This window comes from Chiloscyllium plagiosum, unplaced genomic scaffold (assembly GCF_037043375.1).
Source record: "Chiloscyllium plagiosum isolate Xiang-an unplaced genomic scaffold, Cpla_swu_hap1 HiC_scaffold_12, whole genome shotgun sequence".
Taxonomy (NCBI): domain Eukaryota; kingdom Metazoa; phylum Chordata; class Chondrichthyes; order Orectolobiformes; family Hemiscylliidae; genus Chiloscyllium; species Chiloscyllium plagiosum.
The window spans coordinates 28,377,152-28,393,379 of NW_028270150.1; the positions used below are offsets into that span (position 1 = coordinate 28,377,152).

Consider the following 16,228-nt stretch of genomic DNA (forward strand, 5'->3'; position numbering starts at 1 on the left):
TGGATGTGAATTCAGCATTGTTAATGTTGGGAAGTGCCATTCATGATGAACAATTAGAAACTGTGACAGGATCATTGGCAAGTTTAATGGAAAAACAGAACAGTTAGCAAATGGTTACCAGAAATAAATATGGCCACTGTCTGCGTAAGTAACTTATGCAGGCTTCCCAAATGGGCTGTATCCCTACTCTTTGCAAAATCAATGTGAGGTGTGCTTGAAATGGCCTTGACAACATAGTTTCAGAGTTCCAAAGTAGGCAGGTATAAGGTCAGTCAAAGCTCACTCTCCTAATCAATTCTACCTGATCCAGGCTGGAAGGTGTGTGGGCATTGGCTGTAGGAGGATTGGGATAAGCTCTATCACTTTCGATGATCAAGGTATCAGGGAGGAATTACATTCCAATGCAAACTGATGGCTTTAGGACAAGAGAGGTGAAAATATGGTGGAAAGGTGCTCAGAGTGAGGGGAGGAGGGATGAGAACGAAAGAAGAGAAAATGAGGCAGCAGGAGAGAAGGGGAGGGAACGAGAGAGAGGGGATAGGAGGATTAAGCAAAGAGCAGGGAAAGTGAAAGATGAGTGCAATAACTCTCAGAAAGATAATAAATGATGTAAGTCAATGATTGTTCAACAAACTAATTTATTAGCCAGCCACAATATAACTATGAAATTGTTCAACAAACTTTGGTACAAAGAGTATGAATGTCAATATGTTCATCAGAAAACCTGCAGCAGTCCAGCCGCTCTGATACTATCCACTGTGGGAGTTAGCTGCTGTGCTGGAGAAAAGGCATCCAATAGCTGGGTTGCAGTGAACAGGAAATGCTTTCTTAATGCGTGTTAACTTTACACTTACAACATCTAGGTTCGAAAAATGACAACATAAACTACAGGAGTTTTGCAAATGCAATTGAGAAGTTGTTTGAAAAAAATCGTTGAAAAGAAAAGTCTGAAGCGCAGTGGTGTTTGTACAATTACTAGCAATGATAGCTGGAAATTTTCTTGGAAAAAAACTCTTGCTTATTTACAAATATAGACACAATAATGAGCTTGACTCAAGAAACCGATAACAATCTCATAGCTCATCAGAATGACGTAAATTATCCAGTCTTTAGTCAACACACTGCATACATATTTAAGACAGCTGGCATATCTTACTATTGTAAGGTAGCAAATAAACATAAGTGCTCCTTATATACTGTTTTAAAGAATCAATAAGGAACTCTTGGAAACCAAAGCTTTAAATAACAAATCCAGCTGTTTTGCTGCCTGCAGCCCTGGACCTTCCTTATTTGAATCATGTTCCAGTCTTTGAAACATTGATTTAAAGTCCTGCTTTCCCATGATCTTTTGTGTTGACCAGCAAATTAAGTAATACACTCACAATGGAAATTAAATAACATTCAACCAATTATTATAAAAGCCATGACTTGTTGGCAGTTGGGTCCAGTAACCAGAGCAGAATGCAGATGGATCTGAGGTCTGCTGCTCCTGTGCCTGTCTTTCTCTGGTGCCTGACATGTCTGGAGTCATTTGATATAGCAGTGTTGACTGACCATCTTCCTTCTTTCAAATATATGTTTGCAAAGCTTAATAGGTCCACTGTGGTTTAAGTGCCAATGGGCCAACATCTGGAAATGTTACTAACACTCTTCTACTAGCACTACTAACAGATGCTAAGTGTTGGGGAAATCAAAGCTCGATATACCAGATATCTTCTTGGGGGATTAACCATTTGACTCTAGAAGAAAGAAGATTCGAACTGAAACCAGGATCAGAAGAGGAGTTACTATCAATGCCTCTTTATGCTACAACATATACAAATTGCACTTTTAACCTTACCCAAACTGATCAATACTGCAAGCGCCCAAAGCCCATCAATGGACTTCCTCCACTATAGATATCATTGTGATCATTTGTTCTGTACAGAAAAGGCATAGACTAAACATTTTCAGAAAATAGGTTGAATTCGCAAGTGATTTATTTTGTTGTAATCTCCAAATCAGTGCATCATCTCACCTCAAAGATGGACACTTATTGCTGTGTCTCACCTGGCCTATATCAAGTTCAAGTCCACCCTATCCAACAACCAAGGAATTGTGAACAATGGTGCAACCTAGTGTTTGCCCTCTCTGTCCACAGCATCTGCTAAGCCCCAGTGGCAGGGAGCCATTGATTTGTTTTTAAAAAGGTGAATTGAAGCATAAAAAAACACAGGACCATAGGAATAGGAACAGACTATTTAGGCCCTTGAGCCTGCTGTGCCATTCAATAAGATGATGGCTGATTCAACATTCCTCATGCCCATTTTCCTCCCCTTTCCCTGTAACCCTCAACTGATCAAGAATGTCAGCCATAAATATACACAAGGACCTCAACAGCTCTCTGTGGCATGGAGTTCCAAAGACTCTCACCCATCTGACAGAGTCTTAACTCAGTCTTAAATTGCCAGCTTTTATCTTGAGACTATATCCGTCGGTCCTAGATTACCTCTCATTCTTCTAAATTTCAAAGAGTAGAGTCCTATCCTGTTTAACTCTTGTTTATAAACAATTCCTCCATACTAGGGATCATCCTAGTGAACATTCTCTGAACTGCTTCCAATGAAATGATATTTTTTTTAATTTTCAAAAAAACTGCTCACAGTATTCCAGATGTCGTCTCACCAGTACTTGTGCATATGCGGTAAGACTTCCCTACTCTTATACTCCAACTGCGTTGAAATAAGGGTCAGCATTCCATTAGCCTTCCTGATTACCTGCTGCCCCGCTGTACTGTTAAAAGTCCATCTTAAATGTTTATGCTTCTGGCACATTTCAGGCAGGCCCAGCTTCTTTGGATGTAATGTGCCAGTAGGAAAGTCAAGCAACTAACACAGATGTTGAAATAAAACACAAAATAATGTCAAGCTTTGCTCCATATATTTTCTGTAACTGAAATCTATCCCATTTGGTTAACAAAAGTGTTTATTGTCTTTTTTTGGATTTTTAAATTTCATAAATGCTATTAACTTGCTTTAAAAAAACCGCAAACTATCTGGCCTGCTTGCATTACTCGCTGCACAGTAGTCAATTTGATTGAAAACTGAAGCTGTTACGTTTTTGAAAAAGGAAACCGATGACAGATGAAAAGGCAAGCTGGCAACTTCCTTTCAATCTGTAGGCAACAATATTCATTTATTTTAATAAAATTCAGGCAAATAAAAACTGTTTTGCTTCATTCAAGGTAAGGTGCGAGACAAAAAGACTTTTTGCCAGTAGATGCAAAACAACTCGGATGAATCTCCAAAGACGATAAACCTGGCAAAATGTAACCGAATGAATACAAATATTTTCCTTACACACTCAATGATCCCAATCATGGTTTTCTCAGTGCCCCCAATGTTTCCAGGTCTAATGAAAATCTTGCACTTGCTTTGCCATTGATGTAGGAATCCATGAGCTCGTTGATTGAGGTGAAGATGCTTCATAGTCAATATGGCCGCCACACCGCTTCCTCCAGTCTTCCTGTGGTGCTCATATTTGTTGGAGAGTTGCTATGACTCCCATCTGCGTCCACTACATCACTTTGATTGGGAAGGTTTGGGTTGAGGAGGCTAGATCCTGTGGATGCATTAGTGCAGGGTGGTAGAATCCGGGGTGGCGACCGGTCTCCTCCTGTCATCATGGAAAACTGATAGGACCCAGCTGAGGTGCCATAGTATAGATGGTAAGGAGAAGAACTGGTTTGGAAGGGTCCAGTTTGACCTTGGGCAGAACCTGGGTAAGGAGGAGGCAGGTATGTGTGGTAACGTGCTGCAGTTGTCATGGCAGACATGCCAATTCCTATACCTGTAGTGACGGGGGTGGGTGTGTATGCAAATGGTCCTGGGTAGTGCATTCGAGGATCTGTGAAGCGACTGTCAGAAAGAGAAGGAAGGGCTGAGAATTGACGGTCAATGCCCATTCTTGGGTCTCCAAATGCTGTTAGATCAGAGGCACCTGCAATGAAAAATATCCCCAGTTACTTAAATGCTGACAGCTGCTATACAATCGCTTTGTAGCTGAGTGTGGCTGAAAAGACAGACATGTTGCTGAAGCTTTTCCATTTGCACTCATCAGGAAAAATGAACAATGCCAAATTTCTAACAAATTATGAATTATTACCAAAGAAAAAATGCTGATTAGTTGGAAACTTGACTCTGACTAGCCAAAGTATTGTCACAAATAAAGTAATGGGAAACTACAGGTTTTCCAAGCTCCTGGTAATGTCAAAACCATGAAACAGTTTCCTCTGAATTTACGCCACTTCTAGGAGGAGGAAATAAGGCATGTTACAAACACTACTGATTATATTAAATTGGTTGTTACTGTAGCTGTAAGGTAAATTATAGGAACTTTTATCAGATGCAGAATGGTTAAAACATTAATATATAATGGGGGAAGATGTTTTTCCTCTTGAACATAACTACTGAATACCATCAAATATGAACATTTTACAGCAGTCCTGGGGTAGGGTGGGGGGTAAATGAGAAAAAACTTTGTTTCTTTTGTGAAAGAGCCAAACTATGTATGGGAGCAATGTGAATATATAAAGCAGCACAGTAACAGGGAAATAAAATCCATCAAAACAGAATTTAAATGATATGGTCAATCAAATTAACCTGCACAACACAGATCTCCTCCCATCATCATCTTCCCATCCCTCTCTGACTGTATAGGTGTGCCCTAGAAACCAACCTCCCCAGTTAATTATGCGGTATTTTGCTTTGGATCTTTTAAACACCTAGTAGGATTTAATCTATACCAAAAATTAACTGTGACTGAAGTAAATTGTCATCAATGGCCCATGAAAGCTTAATCTTATGCTTTGTAAGATTTTGCAATTTTGTAAAAGAAAAGTACTGAGTAATAACAGCAGAAACCATCAAAAAAGGCAAAAATTGCACCTCATCCTAGAAATTCCTTGAAATAAGTACAGCCGAAAAATACTACATCTGTAAGATTCTAATGATGTTGTTTACTACTTTAGGCAAATGTTATAGCAGTGTAAAGTAGAAAGGTGAGTTGTTCAGTTCACTTTTTGTCAGAATCAACTGAGGTACAGCAAAGAACTTGCACAAGAAATATTTTGGTTACTTAACACTTCTGAGTCTCTCGTCTTTTCAGTTTGCAAATGTTTTAGATTAGATTAGACTAGATTATTTACAGTGTGGAAACAGGCCCTTCGGCCCAACAAGTCCACACCGCCCCGCCGAAGCGCCACCCACCCATACCCTTACGTTTACCCCTTACCTAACACTACGGGCAAATTAGCATGGCCAATTCACCTGACCTGCACATCTTTGGACTGTGGGAGGAAACCGGAGCACCCGGAGGAAACCCACGCAGACACGGGGAGAACGTGCAAACTCCACACAGTTAGTCGCCTGAGGCAGGAATTGAACCCGGGTCTCTGGCGCTGTGAGGCAGCAGTGCTAACCACTGTGCCACCGTGCCGCCCACAACTGCATCACTTTGCTGCATCACTAACAGCTTAAGTACTTCTTTGATATAAACATTCTGATATTCGAGACTAAGCAGCAGTAAGGGAAAACCAATAAAAGTTGATATTAAAATGTCTACATTAGTAATAAATGTATTCACATATTTGGAAAAAACTTTCCAAGTCTATTATTTTACGTAAAATAATGTTAAACCTGCTTTCGCACCACAGATGCTGCCAGACCTGCTGAACTTCTCCAGCAATTTCTGCTGTCATTTGAGGTTATAGGCTTTGTAAAAAAGTAACGAGAAAGGTAATTTAATTTGAATGCATTAATGCATTTTTGCGGCTGACAGTATCATTTTAAGATATTAATGAAATGAACGATGGTGGAATTTGAAGTCAATAACTAAAATCTAGAATTTAGAATCTAACAATGATCATGAAACCATTGTCGATTGATAGGAAAATGTATTTGGTTCACTAACATCTGTTAGGAAAGGAAACGGCCATCCTTATCCAGTCTGGCCTACATTTGACTCCAGACCCACAGCACCATGGTTGGCTCTAACTGCCCTCTGGACAATTTGGGATAGGCAATAAATACTGGTCTTGCCAATGATGCATATACCCTGTAAATGAATTAAAACAACCCTCCTCCTTCAGTGTCAGGGCTGACTCAGTGGGTAACACACTTGGCTGCAAATCTCAAGGTTCTAAGTTGAAGTTTTTAATCAACATTGGCTTGCCATTGGAATACAGGGAGAGTGTTACATCATTAAAGGCGCCATTCTTCAGATGGGACATTAAACTGCCACCCCTTCTACCCAATCAGCTGAATGTGAAAGGTTCCACTGCCTTATTTCGAAGAAGAGCATAGGAGTTACCTCATTTTCAAGCCGATTTATCTCTCTCAATCAAAACCACAAAAAACGATTACCTGGTCACTTCCTTAAAGTGTCAGCGCAAAGTAGCTGCTGTCTTTCCTGTATTACAACAATGGCTATAATTTAAAAGTACTTCATTGTTTGTAAAGCACTTTAAAACTTTGGATGATTGAAGAATGTGCTACATAAATGCAACTCTTTGCCTGTGCTCCTCGTGTACAGTTAACTGTGTACATGACAAACTATTAGCTTTGCTGATGAGTATTGTGCAACTGCACTTTATCGCAGACAATTTGAGACTGTTTTTTCAACAATTTTAAGGAAGTAGGCAGCACTATATTTGTTGGTCATCCAAGTTGCATTGAGCGTAGGACTAGAAACTCACATAGTATGGGCTTAAAAACAGCCTCTTGTTCATTAAGGCAATCAATCCTTTGAGTGCAGGTAAAACATTGTGGTAAAAGTTAATTAAACGGTTAGAATTTTATAATAACCTGATGGTTTTCATGCTTATTAGTTCTGGTGCTCGTTGACAGGATAGCAGAATTTGAGTTCACCAGAATAACCATAATCTGCCTTATCCATAGCCACGAAGCCACTGCTGTGTAGAAGGAGTATTGTAAGTCTCAAGATACTTTCTAGTGTAAGAGATGCTAGGTTTGCAACTGCAATCCAGGTCCAGTTTAGTTTTTGCTTCAGGAATGTTACTCCGGTCTGCAAAGAGTTAAATCAGGTACACATTCAATTTAGTTCTTTTTAAACAATCCTCAGAAGTACAAAGTGACTAAACTGGCTGAGCGACTTTGTGGATTGGCTATGTTTGAGAAGTTTACACTTCCACACTGACAGTGCAATCCTGAGAAAATTTACTGCATGATAAAACTGAGCTGTCAGGTGATATGTCCACGAATGCCACTGACAGTCTGAAGCTAACTTTCAAAATAATACTTCCAACCAAAGTTGGCAACTAAGAAACGTTGACAAAATACTTGTCATTAGCACTCAAGGTGTGTCATGTTTCTCATCTCACTGCAATTTCTGCGTCGTACGTTTGTTTGTTCGCACTGGCTACTGGCGTAAATAGAGCTCATTTCAGGTGGGTCCTCAATGATGTCTGCACCTTTCAATATGGAATTCTCTCAGTATTTGAGTGAGATTAACTTGTACATATCTACACGACTCACACTGTTTTACCTGCACTCAAAGGATTGAGTGCCTTAAGGAACAAGAGGCTGTTTTTAAGCCGGAGTTGGACAGAGTCTGCAGTATGACTCAGATCAACGTGATCCAGTGCAACTCTACAATTTGGCAGGAAGATGAAAACTTTTTTCCACAGGTGACAAGCCCTGAAGATGTCTGTCAGACAAGGTGTGGCAACTTTGCAAAAGCAACCAGACTGTTAAAACCGACACGGTGAAATGAGCCAAACTATGACTTCCTTAACTACGTCTGGCAGACAGTTGTGGGCTTTAATGAATGTAGGTCTTATCGAAGTTTAATTCTTTTTAATGATAATTGGAAATTAAAAATGAAGATTATATTAAATAGTTGCATCCCTTCCTGGACTGTATAAAGTCTCAGTTATTGAGATTTTTTTTCCCCTTGGGAAAGAACCTTGTCTTATTTTTCCTGTCTCGTATTTCATGGTATGAACCTGTTGCTTCCTCTAAACTATAGGTTTACCATTCCTCCATCACCAGTAGTTTCTAATCAATGGTTAACTTTGGATATTTTCTTGCAATTCTTGATTTGATAAATTTTTGCCCATATTATAAAGATGGATATATCACACCAAGCAGTCACAAGAAGTTTGGAACAAATGGCCTTTTGGTCATACAGGATGTGAGTATTGTAATAAAATGACATGTTGTGTTAAAGATTTTCATCTTTTACTCATTAGGACAGTTCACAGCAATATCAATTTAAGGGAATGTGATCGGGTTAAAGTAAATTAAATTAAATGTGATGAAGTATCATGACAGGTATGTAATCAAACTTTTTTTTCAGCAAAACTATTTGGAATAGTTGAACCTAGATGCCACAGAGGAAAAAAAACACAGTGGAATGAGTCACTACAGTTGCTCCTATATTAGATAAAATTCCCTACAGCGTGGAAACAGGCCCTTTGGCCCAACAAGTCCACACCAACCCTCCAAAGAGTAACCCACCCAGACTCATATTCCCTCCATTTACCACTGACTGATGCACCTAACACAATGGGCAATTTAGCATGACCAATTCATCTGACCTGCACATCTTTTGTAATGTGGGAGGAAACTCATGCAGACACGGGGAGAATGTGCAAACTCCACACAAACAGTCGCCTATGGCTGGAATCAAACCCAGATCCCTGGTGCTGTGAGGCAACAGTGCTAACCACTGAGCCACCATACCACCCTTATATTTGGTTTGTTTTTAAAATAGACCGATAGATGAGTACACAGCATTTCTTGACCATGTAGTCTGTCACATTCCCATTTTGGAATCATCCACTTCACACCAGGACACTTCTGATGTTGATATCATCTGTGCCTGTAATCATGGTATACTTCCCTCATTGACTTCTTAAAGTCCCTGCAAGGTTTCAAATGAGCAACTGCACACATCCCTCCCCAATGTCTTTCCTGTGTTGTCCAGCTCAGCAGTTGCCACCTTGGAATTGGTTCTTACTCATCAAATTGTAGCCAGACTATCTCTTGCAATGATGTCTCTTTCTTGTCTTACAACTATCAGGAACTCTGTGGATTTGCACTCACTCTGTCAGCTTCTTCATCTAAATGCTGCTCAATAATAATGTCAATCAAAGACATGAGGGCAGCTTCCACTTGTAATGTGAGATTTCAACACCCTGTACGCCCAATGACCATGAAGCAAGGTTTATTCATTTCAGTGGCATCAGGTCATTACAAACAAGAAGGGAAATTAAGGATAAACAAGGAATTATTTTCTGTGGGTACATGGAAAAAAAACCTCTATCATTTGGGCTGGGGAATCATTTGTTTATCTGTCTTCCCTTCCTATCAACCTGCTTCCACCAAAGTTTTTTTCTCTCCAGCAAGAGTCCATTTGATTGCCCCAACTACATTCCTTCACCACTGCCACCTGTTGGTGAGCTGCTCATCTTAGTGCCCTCCATCACCATTGCTACTTGCTTCTGGAGGTCATGTGATAGATATATGAACACCAACCAATGGAAGCTCTCCAACGCCCCTGCTGGCTCCTCCAATGCCTCTGCTGTCAGCTTACTTGGCTGACATTTGGCCTTGCAATTCCTCTAGTTAACCACTTGGAAGATCAAGGCTAATGCCTTATTCTTTTCCTTGGCCACTGTTCACAACCTTCAAGCAGAGCTTTCAACATCAAGTACCCCATCTACTTCCTACTTTGTACTTCTCATGCTATCCCTTGGCCCATTCGTTGCTTAAACTCTTGCCTGTGCATTTGCCATGAGTTTCATTTTTATTCACTCATGGGATGAAGGCATCACAGGCTAGGCCAGTATTTATTGTCCATTCCCGGTCGCCCAGAGGCCAGTTTTGAGTCAAACACATTACTGTGGGTCTGGAGTCACATGTAGGCCAGACCAGGTAAGGATGGCAATTTCTTTTCCTAAGGGACATTAGTGAACCAGATGGGGTTTTCCAAAAATCAAGAATGGATTCATGGTCACCATCGGTCTCTTAATTCTCGATTTTTATCACTCATATTCCATCATATACCATGCCAGGATTCAAACCGGGTCCCCAGATCATTACCTAGGTCTCTGAATTAACAGAGGAGAAAGTGAGGTCTGCAGACGCTGGAGATCAAAGCTGAAACTTTATTGCTGGAACAGCACAGCAGGTCAGGCAGCATCTAGGGAACAGAAGATTCGACGTTTCGGGCACATGCCCTTCTTCAGGAATCCTGAAGAAGGGCATGTGCCCGAAACGTCGAATCTTCTGTTCCCTAGATGCTGCCTGACCTGCTGTGCTGTTCCAGCAATAAAGTTTCAGCTCTGAATTAACAGTCCAGCGACAATACCACTCGGCCATTGCCTCCCCTCATTGTCACAATTCCAAAGGCCCTTCCAGCAGCCATTTTATTCTCCACACTCTTTAAACATTATTCTACATAATGTAACCTATCTTGCAACAATTAATGCTCACCTGTCATTCTGGCCCTTATTCACCTACATTAGTCTCGCAAGCTCTCTAATTTAAAATTCACATCTTTACATTTAAATTCCCTCACTGCTTTGTTTGTTTTTACCTCTGTAAGTTCCTTCAGACCTATAAGCAGCTCCTTCAGAATCCTCTGTCCCTCCAACTCTGGCCTTATTGCCTCAGCATTGAATGAATTGCTGTCAGTCATTTAGACTGCACAATCTGGAATTCCATCCCCAGATTGCCTCACCCCTGAAGCCCTCGGCAAAGCTTAACACTTCCACTAACCTTTTAGTCAAATCACCTAATATCTACTTCTTTAGTTTGATGTCTATTTTTGACTGATTTATACCTTGCAAGGGCCATTTTTCAAGGTGCCACGCAAATGCATATTTTTGTTCTTGTTCAATTGCCCAATATTTACGTATCTGAGATTGGGATTTCATTGAAAATCTAGAAGGAAAATTACATTCTACGAGGCCTTGGCACCTATAGCTGCTTATTATTTTTAAATTTATTGTGGCCCAAAATAGTTCCATTAAAGATAGAACATGCAATACATTAATGACAACAATCCTTTCATTTCCAGTCTATCAGTACACATAGCCTATCAGCACACACAACATCCAGCATATAAATCAGCCTCATTGATATACGCATAGAAGATGCTACGTGGTATAATCCTGTTTAAACTTTTTTCCAATGAAGATTAGGAGCATCCAAATCATGAAAACTCTGCGTACTGGTCTAGTAATGCATGAAATAATTAAAAATGTCTGTTATGTTCTAACTTAACATCCTGCTAGAAATATAGCATTCTCAGAAGTCAAACAGCTCGAATTGGTGCAGGCCTATTATATTGTCTTAAGATTGTCAACTAAAGACAGAAAAAACAGCTTACTCCTGTTCCTCATTAAGATGACTTTCACCTCCTTTCATTACTTATTTATCAAAGTCCGTTCAGACTTAATGACTACTCTGAGGCCTTTTAAATTTAGATTATCATTTGGATACTAATTTGCTTTAACGGAGTTACAGCATAAATATTAGACTAGGTATAAATTGAAATGTGTCATAATGATCACAACTCATTGGCATACTAAGAGTGGATTTTTGTACTTTTATAAATAACTGTATACCTGTAATTCGGTTTACATTAGCTAGCCATTACTCTATTTGAATATGCAACCAGCATTACCTGCTATTAGCTCACGGGGCCAATCTTGCCCAGGACATTTGCAATGTCATTGTTTCTTTCCCCAACCACACTTGGTTTGTTCTTTGAGGATCCACTGCTCACCTGAAAGCCTGCTGGAAATTTCTGCTGTGATTGTCGGCATCCCACTCGCTCGCCCAGGGGAGATCGGTGTTGTAGGATGAACAGAAGGTGTGGAGATCTGCCCAATATACGGGTATGACTGGTCATATGTCCATGGTGGAGAAGGCTGTACATGCCTGGTATCTGTGTAGAGACGGGGGGCGGGGGGTGGGGAGGAAGAAGTGTTAGTTTGCTCAACAACTGAAACCTTAGCAGAAACTTTGCACAGATGAAAAAAAACTTTAATTATTTTATAGTAATGGCAGCATCCAAAAGAGAAAGCATCAAAGTGTTTTTGTGTCTGAAATTTGACCTGAAGAGGTTCAGAGCTTTTGTTTTTTTTAATAAGTGCTTTAAGGTAACATCTTTCATTAAACATAGTTTTCTGGTCAGCGCATTTCGCAACAGTTCATTCGCTGGTAAAGAACACTAGAATGAGCTAAAGTGCATCAATTCCATTGCAAGAGCCTCACAAATTCCATGGTGACTGATTAGATCTTCTTATCCCAGCCAGCAGCACGACTGACTGTTAATGTAACCCAGATGAAAACAACCAAAGATATTCGATACTTAACAAAGAGAGCGAGAGATGAATCAGATGTGGCCTTATTGGAAAGTTATGCACAGAAATTAGGAAATGGTCAATTTGGTTTTGTAGTGGTCACACCCCTCGCCAATTTTCCAACTTACAGTCATGTCAGCGCAAGTAAATGTCCTGTTGCAGAATCTCATGTGTTGCTACAAACATATGATTTGCTCTAGCACTTGCAGTGATAGTGATTTTGTTGCCGATGGTGTGAAGGAACCAATGGCTGTGCACACAGGGTTTGAGAAAGGGTATGAGCATACAAATTAAGGGCATTCCTCAGCTATTTTGGGTCCTCTAGCCTGCTCTTCATTCACTAATACTATGCTGCTCTAATTGTGGCCTCCACATTCTTGCCCATCTCCTGATAATTTTGAGTTCCTTGTTGGTCAAGAACCTATCTCTGTATAAAATTATTCAATCACCCTTCCTCCAATGGTTGTCCAGTGAACAGAATTCCAAATATTCATAACCACTTGAGAATTGCCTTTATGTCTATCAGAAATGGGAGACCTTTATTCTTAAACTGTGTCCTAGTTCTAATGTCTCCCACAAGAGGAAATATCCTCTCAGAACGTGATTTCGTCAAGTCCTCTCGGGATTTTATATGTTTTAATAAGATCACCTCTCTTTTTTTCACTCCAATGGATGTAGGCATAACCTGTCCTACCTTTCCTCAAAAGATAATGTCACATCCAACTCAGAAGTCACTCAGCTGAACCTTCACAGAACTGCTTCTAACTCATTTATATCCTATTTTAAAGAAGGAGAAAATCTGCACTTATTCTTATTTAACCACCCATTTTCAGTACCCGGAACATTCTCTGAAACTCTGACATAGTCTATGGAAGGCCATTATGTTAAGATTTATCCGATCCTGCATAAACTCAAAAGACTGACGTTTATCTTCAGTAAGTCTCTTAATGAAATGCTCAGCTTAAACAAGTAAGTACTGTTCATGATGGGTGGCATGGTGGCTCATTGGTTACCACTGCTGCCTCACAGTGCCAGGGATCTGAGTTCATTTCCACCCTTGTATAACTATCTGGGTAAAGTTTGCACATTCTCTCTACATCTGTTTGGGTTTTCTCTGGGTGCTCCAGTTTCCTCCCAAATTTGTGCAGGTTAGATGGATTGGCCATGCTGAATTGCCTGTCCAGGGATGTGCTGGCTAGATTGATTAGCATGGGAAATGCGGGGTTACAGGGATAGGGTATGGCGGTAGGTCTGGGCAGGATGCTCTTCAGTATGTGTGTGTGGATACTTAGCTACCCTTATGTTACCCCAGATGAAGTCGTCCTTTTGAAGACTTGATGCTTTGTCATATGCACTCATTACTTATTTGAGGTATTCTGTACAACTTTAATGAAATTGGTGAAGAACAAAAACCAATTAAAATGCAAACAAAAAGGTAGCCTGTCATGTTGCACTGTTTATAAAGATAGTTGTGAAATCTTGCAAGTTTTTAATAGTCAGAACTCCCTTGCGCCAAAAATCATTCAGTAGAGGGTATAAGAAATGATTCCTGCACATAACCCAAATAGATACATCTGATATTAGAACATAGAACATAGAACATAGAACAATACAGCACAGAACAGGCCCTTCGGCCCACGATGTTGTGCCGAACATTTGTCCTAGCTTAAGCACCCATCCATGTACCTATCCAATTGCCGCTTAAAGGTCACCAAAGATTCTGACTCTACCACTCCCACAGGCAGCGCATTCCATGCCCCCACCACTCTCTGGGTAAAGAACCCACCCCTGACATCTCCCCTATACCTTCCACCCTTCACCTTAAATTTATGTCCCCTTGTAACACTCTGTTGTACCCGGGGAAAAAGTTTCTGTCCCTCAACATCGAAGCAGAAAGCCTCAGACACCAAATGGGGCACCCTCAAATATTCATCAGAGAAACACATTCAGCAGTGTAGTGTGACTGGGATGGGTAGATAGGCATAGCTTGGACTGGGGGAGACTAACCTCTTACAGAGAGTGTGAGCTGTACTCTCATTGTCAATTGCTCACACCTACAAGCAGGATAAAGTTTATATTAAGTATAAACTGAATCCTGTCATGATATCTGACCAAATTATTCACCTGGGCAACGAACACTGAATATTTTAAAGATAACACTTGTTGCCAAAATGCATATAAATCTGCTGCGGGCAAACAATTTAATATTTGTAATCCAGTGAAGTACCACACCTAGATTCTGGCATCCAGAATGGTTCATTAGACCAAAAACAACATTCTCATGGGGTGTGTGGGAATATCTATCTATACATGATCTCTCCTAAGACTGCCTTCTATCAATGTCTGTGCAAGGTATAAGCAAAAGGCTTTGTAATCAGAGTTTCTGATCACTGAAAGGGCAGGATTTTGAATCTAGACCTCAACTCACAAGCATTTTGCCAAACTGAGTCACACTGATTATTTTTTAAATCAGTTTCGCTATTTACTGCACTATTTGTCAATTATTCTGTTTAAGGCCTCTAGTGCTGATTCTCCTGATCTATTTCACATGATGCTTCCAGTTCTGTAGGTGAAATGATCAGGAATGGGGGATGCTAGCCTGACATGTCACCATTTTAGCACAGCCCGAAGGCTTCCAGGGTTCTCCTGTAGTATCTCAACTTGGAGTGAGGATGTAAAAGAAATGGTATTACTAGCCTTTTGCCTCTCTTGCCTGTGTGACTGTTTGCTGAGCACTCCCTGGCCAGTCCTGCACAAAATCTGACAGTATATCCAGCTCTACAACCCCAGCAACAGGGTGTCTCTAAGATTTTGTGACAGGCTGGAAAACTGCCAAAATGCTGCTGTCAGTGATTCTACACTGTTGGGACCCTCTGCACTGAAAACAATTAGAAATCATTGAACTGACCTGAAACTCCACTGTTATGTTGTAACTGAGATTTTAAAGGTGAACTGAGTTCAAAATTACTACTCAACAAATTTATCATTTCTGAAGGAATAACTTAATGTCAGCTGAAAGTCAAATTCCTTTGTTATAATAAATTTCATTTATTTTAAAATTTTTCATTAGCTGAAAAGCCATTACATGAATGAGGTGCTATATTGAAGCCAATTAATTCTTAAGTTAGCCATAACAGTGATGAAGATTTTGATTTAAAACTTCACCAGTGGCCCACTAATCTATACGTATCAGACTATATCCATATTGTGCCTTAGAAAACTGCTTTACTAATTTCTTGCCAATTACCAAATGCCTTGAAATCATACTGTGGGGGCGTTTGTCTGGAATATCTCTCCTAATTTTTTTATTGTAGCCATTAACCCAATTAAGTAAATAGGTGAATATTGCCCTTAAAATAGAGGAGACAAAAGGTTTTGGCAAAATATGCACTAGTTTTCAACATAGTAGTCTCAGTCCCAAACTGTTTGTTGTGTAAACTTTTCGAATATCTCTGTCTCACTCACTCACACCGATGCACTCATACACATACACATCGGCACCGACTATATTTGTTAGATGAGAATAGCAGTAGGTTGGTTAGGCCCTTGATCTTATTTCATAATTCAGCTAGGTTATGATGATCTGCACATGCCTGTTGTTGGTACATAATAGACATGTTCTATGGTTGAAAACAAGGTATTTGTAAAGTTTGTTTATGGTTTTGAGCTTATGTGGCAATCCCATGTGGATGTTGTAGTCATCTATTTCACTGTTTTTAAAACTTGGAAGGGAAAAGAATTCAGGGGTTTGGTGTCAGTGAGAATACTTCACTGCAATTGGCTGACTGCTCTAATTGATGCAAACAGCTCTGCTGAATAAATTGCAGAGACAATGGTCAGGGAAGGGGATATTCT

At 40.1% G+C, this 16,228-nt stretch overlaps 1 protein-coding gene across 3 annotated transcripts in view; it reads right to left on the reverse strand.

Annotated features, from left to right (window-relative positions):
• Positions 1-621: 621 nt before the first annotated feature.
• The window catches only part of LOC122548014 (runt-related transcription factor 1-like), a 227,122-nt gene continuing 211,515 nt past the window's right edge, over positions 622-16,228 (reverse strand). For all 3 annotated transcript variants that reach the window (XM_087992574.1, XM_087992573.1, XM_087992572.1), the window contains 2 exons: positions 11,794-11,955; positions 622-3,978 (listed from right to left, as the gene is read on the reverse strand). In XM_087992574.1, coding sequence (XP_087848700.1) covers positions 3,470-3,978; positions 11,794-11,955 — 671 coding nt within the window. In that variant the 3' untranslated portion in view covers positions 622-3,469. The remainder of the gene's footprint in view (positions 3,979-11,793; positions 11,956-16,228) is intronic.